This window comes from Oncorhynchus nerka, linkage group LG6, assembly GCF_034236695.1.
Source record: "Oncorhynchus nerka isolate Pitt River linkage group LG6, Oner_Uvic_2.0, whole genome shotgun sequence".
NCBI lineage: Eukaryota > Metazoa > Chordata > Actinopteri > Salmoniformes > Salmonidae > Oncorhynchus > Oncorhynchus nerka.
Window position 1 is genome coordinate 72,410,583 of NC_088401.1, and position 13,198 is coordinate 72,423,780.

The 13,198-nt window shown below is 42.5% G+C and overlaps 2 protein-coding genes across 3 annotated transcripts; one reads left to right on the forward strand and one right to left on the reverse strand.

Moving 5' to 3' along the window:
* The first annotated feature begins 346 nt into the window (after positions 1–346).
* Positions 347–5,902, forward strand: LOC115130077 (N-acetyllactosaminide beta-1,3-N-acetylglucosaminyltransferase 2-like). Its single transcript, XM_029660848.2, has 2 exons — positions 347–587; positions 2,353–5,902. Exon 2 carries the CDS (start codon positions 2,357–2,359, stop codon positions 3,854–3,856), a length of 1,500 nt encoding a protein of 499 aa, XP_029516708.2. The 5' UTR covers positions 347–587; positions 2,353–2,356; the 3' UTR covers positions 3,857–5,902.
* Positions 5,903–5,962: 60 nt separating this feature from the next.
* eif1ad (eukaryotic translation initiation factor 1A domain containing) lies at positions 5,963–13,079 on the reverse strand. Of its 2 annotated transcripts, none has more exons than XM_029662558.2 (5): positions 12,976–13,079; positions 10,499–10,604; positions 10,107–10,215; positions 8,521–8,629; positions 5,963–6,583 (listed from the first exon to the last, which is right to left on the reverse strand). In XM_029662558.2, exons 2-5 carry the CDS (start codon positions 10,586–10,588, stop codon positions 6,343–6,345), a joined length of 549 nt encoding a protein of 182 aa, XP_029518418.1. In that variant the 5' UTR covers positions 10,589–10,604; positions 12,976–13,079; the 3' UTR covers positions 5,963–6,342. The 2 variants fall into 2 exon arrangements, with proteins under 2 accessions (XP_029518418.1, XP_029518417.1); XM_029662557.2 differs by having other exon boundaries at positions 12,887–13,060.
* Positions 13,080–13,198: the final 119 nt, after the last annotated feature.

Below are 13,198 nucleotides of genomic sequence, written 5' to 3' on the forward strand. Positions count from 1 at the left end.
CCTCTTTTGTCCTTAATTGCTCCTCTGTTGCAAGGATGACATCAGAGTGCACCATCAGACCAACTCCTTGAATTACAAAACCCTTGAATTTCGCCATTGTGTCTAAAAACAAAACAGTTTTGCTGAAAACATAATCGTTTTACCCTTAAGTGTATTTATACTTCCAATATCGTTTTTCCACTGGAAATATAAGAAATGGAGTGGTACTTTATATTAATAAACATCAGTAACAAACGTATGGCATCTCTCTTGTTCTAATTTCTGACGAGTCGAGGGGGAGTGCCCTTCGTATATATATATACCTGCAACCTTTTTGCTGCATAGGTAAGTTCTTGCTCTACGGCCATGCTGTCGCACAAACGTTTGTGAAGGTGGAGGCCACTTCAGGGGACCATTAGGTCTCAGGGTCGTCTGAGAAGACCAAAGAAAATATCCTTTCATTTTTTTGTATTATTTTATTATATAATTTGTGTTTTGGTCGACTTTGTTTTTATATCAGTTGGCACACGCGATGGATACATTGGGCATATGAAGAGGAACGCTTAAAGCCATATGGGAAAACGTTAGTTTCAAAAGAATAAATCGAGGTAGGTTATGGTGTAATTTACAAATAATTGAGTATGTTTACATGTATACTAATAATTTGGATTTTTAACTGATTATAACAGTAGTCAGATTATGCAATAGTCATGTAATCACTTTACTATGTTTATCTTAATCAGCGTAAAGTCAAAATCGAAGTAAGCACACCCCGATTAAAACACATGGTTTTCTGAGTCATTTGTCGAATTATTAGGACGTGTACACACCCTAATCGGCGTTCGAACTGTGTATTTGATCTGCGCATGTGGATCAACAACTGAGGTCGTTTTCACCTACAAACTTTATTATGTCCAAACTCAAAATTGTATTGTAACGACCCTGGGTTTATAAGCGCGGAAATCGCCGCACGAGCATGCTTCGCGATAGCGCGCCGGACCTCGGGCTCGAAGGTCGAGGGTTCGAGACCTGCTCCCTGCCTGTTTCATTACATTGGTGTCAGAAGTGATCGGACCTCGCAACCACGACAGTGCGTGTGCTTGGCTGGTGAGCGAGGACGCGCTCTTTGAAAGGAGGGAGTAGTGGGTTCGAGACCTGCTCCCTGCCTGTTTCATTACAGTATTAATTGGCCAAGGCAGAAGCTATTGTAATTAACTGAAATGTGTGAGTCACACCAGAGAGGAAGACGCGAAGCGAGAGGGAAAACTAGGCTCATAATAATCAAGTGGCGTTTTTTCTTTGGCGGGTGACATGGAGCACAGGGCGTGGATTAGCTAAAGAGACTGCAGAGCTCGACGTTCAGGGCTGCCCGCTGGCCCGGCAACATCTGTCTAGAACGCCGGGACAGTTAATCTAGTAGTAGGCCTAAATGATCAAACTCCAAAACAGAAAAAATATATATAAAACATTGACGACGTCTGACGTTTCACACTTAGTATCAACCAGCATTCGGTTTCAAAGCAAAAAAAATACAAAAACATTCCATCTGCCTTACTTGAGTGAGCCCCGCCTGAATAGACTACACCCTGGGAACTCTCACCAAGACCCATCTCAGCGGAAGCAGGAAGCTCATAAATTAATCAACGCACGCATTCAAAAGTGTTCCACCAGCTTTTCCGTCTTTTTTTCATATCACAGTGATGTCATTATTAGCAAAGAAATGTTTACATAGACCTACACTGTAGAGCTGCTTGCTTGTCAAGAAATGACTATTATTTACGCCTATTAAATCGTATTTATGACTATTAAATCACTTGTTGGCTAAATACAAAATGAATATTGTAATAATGCTATTCTATAGTCAAGGCCTGTGCTATATCGTTTTTTTTTTAAACAGATTGATTCCAGAAGCTGTTCATGAGCTATGTCGTTTATTTATCAGCTGAATTTTAACCGTGGCAAGAAAAAAAATCGTGAGCACACAACTCATCACACAGCTGATGTCTTCTAATAAGCCCAGTCACTGCTAACATTCCTAAATGCAATCAGCTGCATCATTCTTGGGAGAAGACGTTTACTGTTGCCTTGTTTTACACTTTATATTTAAATAAGCCTATACATCACACTTCATGTTTTTACATACTTAAAACCATACTAAATTACTTAATATCAGAAGTAATTATTCTTAGTTAGTCATACAGCTGTATTGACTTAAGTGACAAAAGATTGCAATAAAATCCTCCACCTCTTCCCTCCCCTCCTCTCTCACTCCCCTTATCATTCATCCCTCTCTCTCCTCACAACTCTTACCCATTTCTTCTTCACTCTTCTCCAAATGTATCTTGCCACCTCTCGCTCTTTCCTTTTCTCTAGTTAAATGGCACAATGCCATTGCCGGTGGCGACGGGTGATCCTGTGCCTATGCCTGTGCTGTGCTCCCTGTGTCCTGGTAGGGTCTCTCTGTGTGTATATCACCCTGGCTGTGTGTTATGGTATGACCACCAGTACAGGCCTGAGCAGCTCTGCCCCCATCCTACAAATTCTACCAGAGAGCTTCATTGCACCAGGGCTTACCAGAAATGACTACCTGGCCCCACACCCCACCAACTCCTTCTGGGACCCCAAGCCCCACGGAGGGGCCCTCTGGAACCGGCTCCAGCTACCCATTGACCGCCAATACAATCCCATCCTGAAGCCCAAATCCAGCAAAGAGCACAATGACCATCTTGATACCAATAATAATAATGCAAACTATTTGCGGCTTTCCCTTCCCACCTTGAGTGCAGGGTTCTCTGAGATCGGGAACTTGACATCTCAAATGGATGATTTTCAGGAGCTGCCCCTGCAGATGCAGATGTTTGTGTACTCCATGCACTTCAGGGACTACCCTGTCCTCATTGAGCCTGCTAAACTGTGTGGACGTGGGCTAAAGAAGGGGCAGGGCCCTCTCCTACTGCTGGCCATCAAGACCCAGGGCCTGAACTTTGAGAACCGCCAGGCCATCCGGCAGACATGGGGCTGGGCGGGGTGGGTGGCAGGGGCGACGGGGAAAGGCGGGGTGGTGCGGAGGGTCTTCCTCCTGGGGAAGAACCATGTAGAACCCCATGTGGACATCAGTGAGTTGCTGCAGCTGGAGAGCAGCCACTACGGGGACATCCTCCAGTGGGACTTCCACGACTCCTTCTATAACCTCACCCTGAAGGACGTACTGCTGTGGGACTGGCTCTCCACCCACTGCCCCATGGCACGCTTCGTCTTTAAAGGGGACGACGACGTCCTGTTGCGGACCCCTGCTCTCTTAGACTACCTCCGGGAGCAGACGATCCAGTCAGGGGGGCCCGGGTCAGAGGGTATGAAGGGATTCATGGTAGGGGATGTGATACGAGCGGCTGTCCCCAACAGAGTCAACTCTACTAAGTACTTTATTCCTGATAGTTTCTATAAGGGGCTGTACCCTCCGTACGGGGGTGGGGGAGGGGTGGTGTACTCAGGGGAGCTGGCCCTGCGGCTCAACCGTATCTCCCGGAGAGTTCACCTGTACCCCATTGATGATGTCTACGTGGGCATGTGCCTCCACAGGCTTGGGGTCCACCCCATCCACCACCCCGCCTTCCTCACCTTCGACTTCCCCAAGAAAGAGGGGGTAGAGCAGTGTGCGTACCACACTATCTTACTGGTACACAAACGTAGCCCTGCTCAGGTGATGAAGCTGTGGTCGGAGATAATTACGAACCAGACAGAGTGCAGCAACACCATCCTAAGAATGGAGAAGGAGAAAAAGAATACACTTCTGATAGATCCATTTAGTGTGAAAGACAACGAGGGACAGGAACTTCTGACGGATCCATGGGATAGTTCTGGAAATTCAGCTCTATAGTGAGGTAATCACTGACTGGTTTAAAACTGACAACGGATGGTGATGGTGATGGAATGCTACCACTCGAGAATAGGGAAGAGCCTGCAGGACCTTCTGAAAGACCCTTGGGGTATGCCAGAAACTTCCACTCCACACTGAGGTAATCACTGACTGGTTTAAAACTGACAACGGATGGTGATGGTGAAGGAATGCTACCACTTGAGAATAGGGAAGAGCCTGCAGGACCTTCTGAAAGACCCTTGGGGTATGCCAGAAACTTCCACTCCACACTGAGGTAACCACTGACTGGTTTAAAACTGACAACGGATGGTGATGGTGAAGGAATGCTACCACTCGAGAATAGGGAAGAGCCTGCAGGACCTTCTGAAAGACCCTTGGGGTATGCCAGAAACTTCCACTCCACACTGAGGTAATCACTGACTGGTTTAAAACTGACAACGGATGGTGATGGTGAAGGAATGCTACCACTTGAGAATAGGGAAGAGCCTGCAGGACCTTCTGAAAGACCCTTGGGGTATGCCAGAAACTTCCACTCCACACTGAGGTAATCACTGACTGGTTTAAAACTGACAACGGATGGTGATGGAGAAGGAATGCTACCACTTGAGAATAGGGAAGAGCCTGCAGGACCTTCTGAAAGACCCTTGGGGTATGCCAGAAACTTCCACTCCACACTGAGGTAATCACTGACTGGTTTAAAACTGACAACGGATGGTGATGGTGAAGGAATGCTACCACTTGAGAATAGGGAAGAGCCTGCAGGACCTTCTGAAAGACCCTTGGGGTATGCCAGAAACTTCCACTCCACACTGAGGTAACCACTGACTGGTTTAAAACTGACAACGGATGGTGATGGTGAAGGAATGCTACCACTCGAGAATAGGGAAGAGCCTGCAGGACCTTCTGAAAGACCCTTGGGGTATGCCAGAAACTTCCACTCCACACTGAGGTAATCACTGACTGGTTTAAAACTGACAACGGATGGTGATGGTGAAGGAATGCTACGACTTGAGAATAGGGAAGAGCCTGCAGGACCTTCTGAAAGACCCTTGGGGTATGCCAGAAACTTCCACTCCACACTGAGGTAATCACTGACTGGTTTAAAACTGACAACGGATGGTGATGGTGAAGGAATGCTACCACTTGAGAATAGGGAAGAGCCTGCAGGACCTTCTGAAAGACCCTTGGGGTATGCCAGAAACTTCCACTCCACACTGAGGTAATCACTGACTAGTTGTTATAAAACTGAAGGTGATTGACTATCGAGAAGATATGCTGCCATTTTAGAATGGGGAAGATGCAGGGCCTTGTGGGAGAACAGGGTACACCTGGAAACTTCCTCTCATAGTGAGGCATTCAGACTGGCTTTCCTATTATAGAAAACAGACATATGGTGATTGACTATCGAGAAGGTGTGCTGCCACTTGACAATGGCGAACAGTACCAATTATTACTGTAAACCCAACAAATGTTTTTTTTTAATTAATAAACGAGGCTTTAAAACCGACTCAAATGATAGATGGAGAAAGGTATGCTACCAGCTGAGAATGGCCCTGTAATAAGGCCCCACAATGTGAGAAAGGTGGACCTACGTTTGAGAGAAATACTGAATGTTGACGAAACATTTGTTTGGAAGTATTTATTGAAGTATAAACCAGAATGACTTAATTGGTACAGTCATCTGTGATGACTGTCACTGTGAAGGCCATACATGTGCATTGCATACATAGCTCAACTGCCTCCTATTGAACAGGTTTCGGTTCCTTGCTGTGGGCATGAATTCTCATGCTCAGTTTCTGGGCTCGGAGGCTAGTTATGAGAAAAATATATATTAAGGGCTTAAGTCAGATTTATGAGGTGCAACAAACATTTTTAGATAAATCAATTTTACTGATTTAACCACTGCCAGTGCATAATTGCCAATTTATCTGAGGTTTGGGTATTAGAAACAGGTTAATGAGTAAATAAATGTGCAAATAACCCTCTGACACTTTAATGTTGTGCACTTTAATGTTTTTCTGAACATTAAACAAAACTTTAATCTTTGATTATATAATTTTGAATCAGACAGACAAATGTTTAATTAAACTAAAAAAAAAAATCTGATGAAAGACCACAATAAAGATTTTATTACACAATCATTATGTACATAAATTATGACAACCTCTTCAGTCAGGAATGTCATGGACCAGTTCAATAATTCCACAATTAACCTCTTTTTTTAGCAGTTTAGCAAAGCATGCTAATGTTCCTCTCTAGGACAAGTGGTATAAGTATGATATACCCAACCTATTATGTCCATGGGATGCTAAGTTCAACCACCAAATAAATGGTGAAATAGCAGGATTTTCTGTTTGATTGGATTCATGGGGTGGGACTGGAGAGTATAATCCACAACTCATTCTTCAGCAGCAGTGTATTCTGAGGGCGACATGTGTGTAAACATTGTCCACAGCGGTGTACTGTCTCTTGTAAAGATTTCCCCACTAAAAGCTGCTCTCCACTTTATCCTCCCCTTCATCCTTCTCATCCTCACTGTCTTCCTCACTCTCACTGTAGTGGACGTTACAGCGGTTGGTGTTGACGAAGAGATCGCTCTCGTCATCCTCTGAGTCAGTACTGTGATCACTCCCACAATCCTCTACCTTCTCCTCCCTTCTCCCCTCCCTGGGCTGTGGTGCATCTGTTCTCTCTTCCGATGGGGGCTCGTCTGTGAAGGCCGCAGGCCTAACAGAAGACACAAAAAAAATGAAAAATAGTGCCAGCAGAACTCACTTGATTCAGTTATAATTGAACCTTTGTTTAATTGTCTTCTCATTCACAGGTGACATATGAGTCTGTGTGTGTGTCAGAAAAAACATCCTGTTGGGATTAAGATAATTTCTTCATATTTTCACAAGAGCAGGGGAAAACAATGTTTGTCGGATGTGGTGGTGGTGGACTTGTAGTTACTATGGCAAGGTAATAGAAGTGCTCACTAAAATGGGGTTTACTGGCTACATGCGTTTCTGCATGTTATTTCTATACGTGGATGTACAGTTGAAGTCGGAAGTTTACATACACCTTAGCCAAATACATTTAAACTCAGTTTTTCACAATTCCTGACATTTAATCCTAGTAAAAGTTCCCTGTAAGGTCAGTTAGGATCACCACTATTTTAAGAATGTGAAATGTCAGAAAAATAGCAGAGAATGATTTCAGCTTTTATTTATTTCTCATCACATTCCAAGTGGGTCAGAAGTTTACATATACTAATTGAGTGTTTGGTAGCATTGCCTTTTAAATGTTTAATTTGAGTCAAACGGTTCGGTAGCTTTCCACAAGCTTCCCACAATAAGTTGGGTGAATTTTGGCCCATTCCTCCTGACAGAGCTGGTGTAACTGAGTCAGGTTTGTAGGTCTCCTTGCTCGCACATGCTTTTTCAGTTCTGCTCACAAATGTTCTATAGGATTGAGGTCAGGGCTTTGTGATGGCCACTCCAATACCTTGACTTAGTTGTCCTTAAGCCATTTTGCCACAACTTTGGAAGTATGCTCGGGTCATTGTCCACTTGTAAGACTCATTTGTGAACAAGCTTTAACTTCCTGGTGTTTTGAGATGTTGCTTCAATATATATATATCCACGTAATTTTCCTTCCTCATGATGCCACCCTCCTGCAGCAAAGCACCCCCACAACCTGATGCTGCCACCCGCATGCTTCATGGTTGGGATGGTGTTCTTCGGCTTGCAAGCCTGCCCCTTTTTCCTCCAAACATAACAATGGTCATTATGGCCAAACGGTTCTAATTTTGTTTCATCAGACCAAAGGACATTTCTCCAAAAAGTACAATCTTCGTCCCCATGTGCCGTTGCAAACCATAGTCTGGCTTTTTTTAATGGCGGTTTTGGAGAAGTGGCTTCTTCCTTACTGAGAGGCCTTTCAGGTTATGTCGATATAGGACTCGTTTTACTGTGGATATAGATACTTTTGTACCCGTTTCCTCCAGCATCTTCACAAGGTCCTTTGCTGTTGTTATGGGATTGATTTGCACTTTTTGCACCAAAGTACATTCATCTCTAGAAGACAGAACGCATCTCCATCCTGAGCGGTATGATGGCTGCGTGGTCCCATGGTGTTTATACTTGCGTACTATTGTTTGTACAGATGAACGTGGTACCTTCTGGCGTTTGGAAATTGCTCCCAAGGATGAACCAGACTTATAATAATAATAATAGTAATAATTATTCTGAAGTTTTGGCTGATTTATTTTGATGTCAAGCAAAGAGGCACTGAGTTTGAAGGTAGGCCTGAAATACATCCACAGGTACACCTCCAATTTACTCAAATGATGTCAATCAGAAGCTTCTGATAGGCTAAAGCCATGACATAATTTTCTGGTATTCTCCAAACTGTTTAAAGGCAGTCAACTTAGTGTATGTAAACTTCTGACCCACTGGAATTGTGATACAGTGAATTATAAGTGAAATAATCCGTCTAAACAATTGTTGGAAAAATGACTTGTGATATGCACAAAGTAGATGTCCTAACTTACTTGCCAAAACTATAGTTTGTTAACAAGAAATTTGTGGAGTGGTTGAAAAAAAAAAATGGAGAAAAAAAAGAGTTTGTAAACTTGCGACTTGAACTGGATATACTGAACTATGGGTCCAAGGTGCACTCACCAGAGTGTGAGTTTCTGCAGGTGCTGAATGTGGTCTCTGTAGAGTATGAAGCTGATCTCTCCCCTCACCTTCTCTCCCTCCTCTATAGGGTCTACAATCACATAGTCACCTGGGAGGGGGGAGAGCAATGCCATGTTTACAATAACAAACCAATACTGAGAGGAACACAAAGACCTTCATTGTGTTCAGTAGAAACTAATCCAGAGTGTTTCTGTCATTATGACATTGAGGTGGTTGAACCACAAAAGAAAGCACACTGACATACAGGTATGCAGAAAACATATGCAAACTAGCCACTCAAATTCAGGACAATCAGCCGGCTTGTCCAAACAAAGCCCCCCAGTATCTGGTCTGGGGCTTAAAGTCACAATCTCTGCTGGTCGGCTACTGCGTAACGAACTAGCAGTGCCAAAAGCCCCGGTCTGTCCTAGAAAACCAATGTAAATTACAGCCATTTACAGCTCTAAAATGTGTTTATTAGTTCTATCGCCACAGCAAATTATTTTCAAGTTCACTACAAAGAGGTATTTAATTAAATAGTGATCCATTCTGACGACTACATTTATCGTCACACAGGACCACATGCGGACAGACCAATCACGGACTGGCAGGCTACGAGGAGGCTCGCATCCTCATGCACACGGAATTCATGTGGTATCTGTTATAGATGCCGAAGTCAATAGCAGTGTTGGGTTGATGCGCTCAGGAAGAATGAAAATGACTTCATCGACCATAGTTACAGCCATTTTCACCATGATTCTTAATATGGCGTGATTCAAATACTTCCAGTTTCATTAGAAGTTTTCGATAGGAATACATGGATGACGTCAGCGCTATCACTATCTACTGGTTTTAATGTCTATGGTCCAAACGGTACAAAAAAAACATTCTCAGTGTAAACTTAAAAGGTGCAATATTCAGAAGTCGCTCCACCATTTTCTAGTTATACATTTTTTTTTACAAGTTCGCCTAATTTCAGTTTATGCTACAAACAAGCAGCCATTGTGTGAAGAATCATTGTACCATCTAAAACTGCTGTAAAAATATATTTTCCATAAGAAAAAATATTGTATTCTCAGCTTGTTTGAAGCTGTTGAACAAAACCGAATGTAAAAGACGCAAAAAAAGCAGTCACTTAAACTGTTGTTTAGTTTTTGCATCTTTTACTTTAGGTTTTGTACACCAGGTTCAAACAGCTGAAAATCTAATATTTTTGGTTATTGGAAAGATATTTCACAGCGGTTTAGATGGTACAATGATTATCTACACTTAGTGCTCATTTTATCACAAACTGAAATTAGGCAAAATCTCCGAATTTTAGCCAAGGATGTGGCTGAGAGATTTATGCATATTGCACCTTTAATAGCGGGAAGCATAGAAATAGGGCACATCGAAGCAGTAGATCTGTTCTGAGACCTGGTTTCAATGTGATCTATAACTCACAATTCTATTTGACTTTAAACATTTAAAACCACAAAGTATATTGAAAAGATAATGGGCCTATATATTTTAAAATAAGATATTTAAAAACAAAACAGCGTTATGGTGCCATTTGGGATGCACTCTAGTATAAGGGGACATGTTACCTCTCTTAATCCAGAGGTTCTTGCGGAATTTTGGGGGCATGCTGATCAGGAAGTTCTCCCCCTGGGCCGTGACAGCCTCATGCAGGTTGTTGCCACGACTACCAAGAACCTGCATGGAGACAGGTACAGAGAGAGTGGATTGGTATGACAAAGAAACTGGTAGAATGTGCATGCAAAAACAGGTAATTAACTACAGGTGCAGCAGAGATGTGTGTGTCAGTCAGCTTACATGAAGAAAGACTTAAAAGTTCCCATCCTCTTGCTTCATCCACTGACCCTATCTGTTTGGTAGTCGCTGAATGAGTCCGAATCAGGATGGCAGACATCTAGGCTAGTCTTTGTTGTGTGTGTTCAGTAAAACAGCTGTCATGTCTGACAGCACAGATACTAACCCTCACAATCTGTTGGTTCTCTGTAGGTGTGACGTAGTCGTCGAGTGTCTGCTCCTTGACAACATGCTTGCGTTTAGTAGCCTGTGACATCGTTGAAGTTTGCCAGCTGTGGAAAGATCAGTTTTCATCACCACTGTTGTTAGTCAACTGTTCTTTATGAATGTCAGTGGGACAGAATAAGTTAGATAGCAAACGTCTAATGAGAAGCACAGGCTGCTTAATGCATAACAGGCAGTGGTGACCCATCATTCAGAGCAGTGGCAACCCCACCTGTTTTGACCCCCATATTTTAAGAAAAAATAAAAATTTGCCTGTTTTGCATGTTATTTGGCATTAATACATGTCACATATCAGTTTGCAAACAATGTATTAAAAAAATGTACAGTGGCAAGAAAAAGTATGTGAACCTTTTGGAATTACCTGGATTTCTGCATACATTGGTCATCAAATTTGACCGGATCTTCATCTAAGTTACAACAATAGACCGTGTGCTTAAACTAATAACACAAATTGTATTTTCTTGTCCATATTGAATACATAATTTAAACATTCACAGTGTAGTTTGGGGAAAGTATGTGAACCCCCAGGCTAATGACTTCTCCAAAAGCTAATTGGAGTCAGGAGTCAGCTAACCTGGAGTCCAGGTTAGCTTTTGAGTTAGCTAGTCACAAGAAGCATTGCCTGATGTGAACCATGCCTCAAAGAAAAGAGATCTCAGTAGACCTAAGATTAAGAATTATTGACTTGCATAAAGCTGGAAAGGATTACAAAAGTATCTAAAAGCCTTGATGTTCATCAGTACGGTTAGACAAATTGTCTATAAATGGAGAAAGTTCAGCACTGTTGGTACTCTCCCTAGAGAGAGCACAGTGCAGAATGCTCAATGAGGTTAAGAAGAATCCTAGAGTGTCAGCTAAAGACATACAGAAACCTCTGGAACATGCTAACATCGCTGTTGACAAGTCTACGATACATAAAACACTAAATAAGAATGGTGTTCATGGCCACAGAAGAAGCCACAACATTGCTGCACCTCTGAAGTTTGCAAAAGTGCACCTGGATGTTCCACAGCGCTACTGGAAAAATATTGTGGAAAGATGAAACTACAGATAAGTTGTTTGGAAGGAACACAACACTGTGTGGAGAAAAAAAGGCGCAGCACACCAACATCGAAACCTCATCCCAACTGTAAAGTATGGTGGAGGGAGCACAACAGAATGGCTTCAAGAGAAGAAAATACACCCTCTGGAGTGGCCCAGTCAGAGTTCTGATCTCAACCCAATTGAGAGGCTGTGGCATGACCTCAAGAGAGCAGTTCACACCAGACATCCCAAGAATATATTGCTGAACTGAAACAGTTTTGTGAAGAGGAATGGTCCAAAATTCCTTCTGACCGTTCTGCAGGTCTGATCCACAACTACAAAAAACATTTGGTTGGTGTTATTGCTGCCAAAGGAGGGTCAACCAATTATTAAATCCAAGGGTTCCCATACTTTTCCCACCCTCCACTGTGAATGTTTACACGGTGTGTTCAATAAAGAAATGAAAATGTACAATTGTTTGTGTGTTACTAGTTTAAGCAGACTGTCTATTGTGACATTTTTATTTACCTTTATTTAACTAGGCAAGTCAGTTTAAGAACAAATCCTTATTTTCAATGACGGCCTAGGAACAGTGGGTTAACTGCCTGTTCAGGGACAGAACGACAGATTTGTACCTTGTCAGCCCGGGGATTTCATCCAGCAACCTTTCAGTTACTGGCTCAACGCTTTAACCACTAGGCTACCTGCTGCCCCATACTGGCTATGATTGCCTCTTATCTGCTTGTCGTCTCCTTATACCCTAGTTTGTACATCTCAATTGTCAGTAGAAACCAAATGTGTTAAAGACTAATCAGCCAAAGGGCACTAAATGAAGTTTCCGCTGATAGCCCAGTGTAGCAGTGGCATAGTGTAATACATGTATGGTTTAGTGTTGTGGTTTTGCTGGCATGCAGCCCATTTTTTCTTGCCCCAAAAAGATTTACATGTTAAAATCCCAACTGACAACAGCGTAGCATTTCAAACGGTCAACCCTTAACGACGTTAGTGTGATAGCTAGCTAGCTAACGTTTCCATCAAATGTATGTTTTGTTTGGGCAAAGTAAGTGGCAAGCTGTCCCACGTTAGCTAGCTAACGTTAGCTATGTCAAGCAGAAATGCCGGTATCGTACAAACACAAATGGCTAATTGTCAGAATTATGCTTGCTGTTAAATTGTGAAATTATAGAAGATTAGACAATATATTATTAACGTAGTAATTATAAGTATTGGTAGCTAGCTAGCTAACGAGCAGTTTTCACTAGAGTTAACGCGCACATACACTTAAAATGAGCCACTTGCTACATACCTTGTAAATCTGAACTGCAAAAAATGTGTATCTTTACTGTAGGTCAAAGATTCTGGATTGTCAGATGGCATGTGAACTTTGAAAAATACCTGTTATATCAAATATTAGTTTCCAACAGCCAGTAAACGCATGTGCTTCCTTTCCTTTTAGGCACTGCTGACGTAGGGATTCTACTCGTTGCATTCTGGGAGTTTTGTCGTTTTCACTTACGGGGCTTGGCTGTATTCAAGAACCGCATGCTTTTGTGACTATATAGTTTCTCAAATTAATCAACCAACATATGGTGGATATTGACTTCAGAAATTACATTCC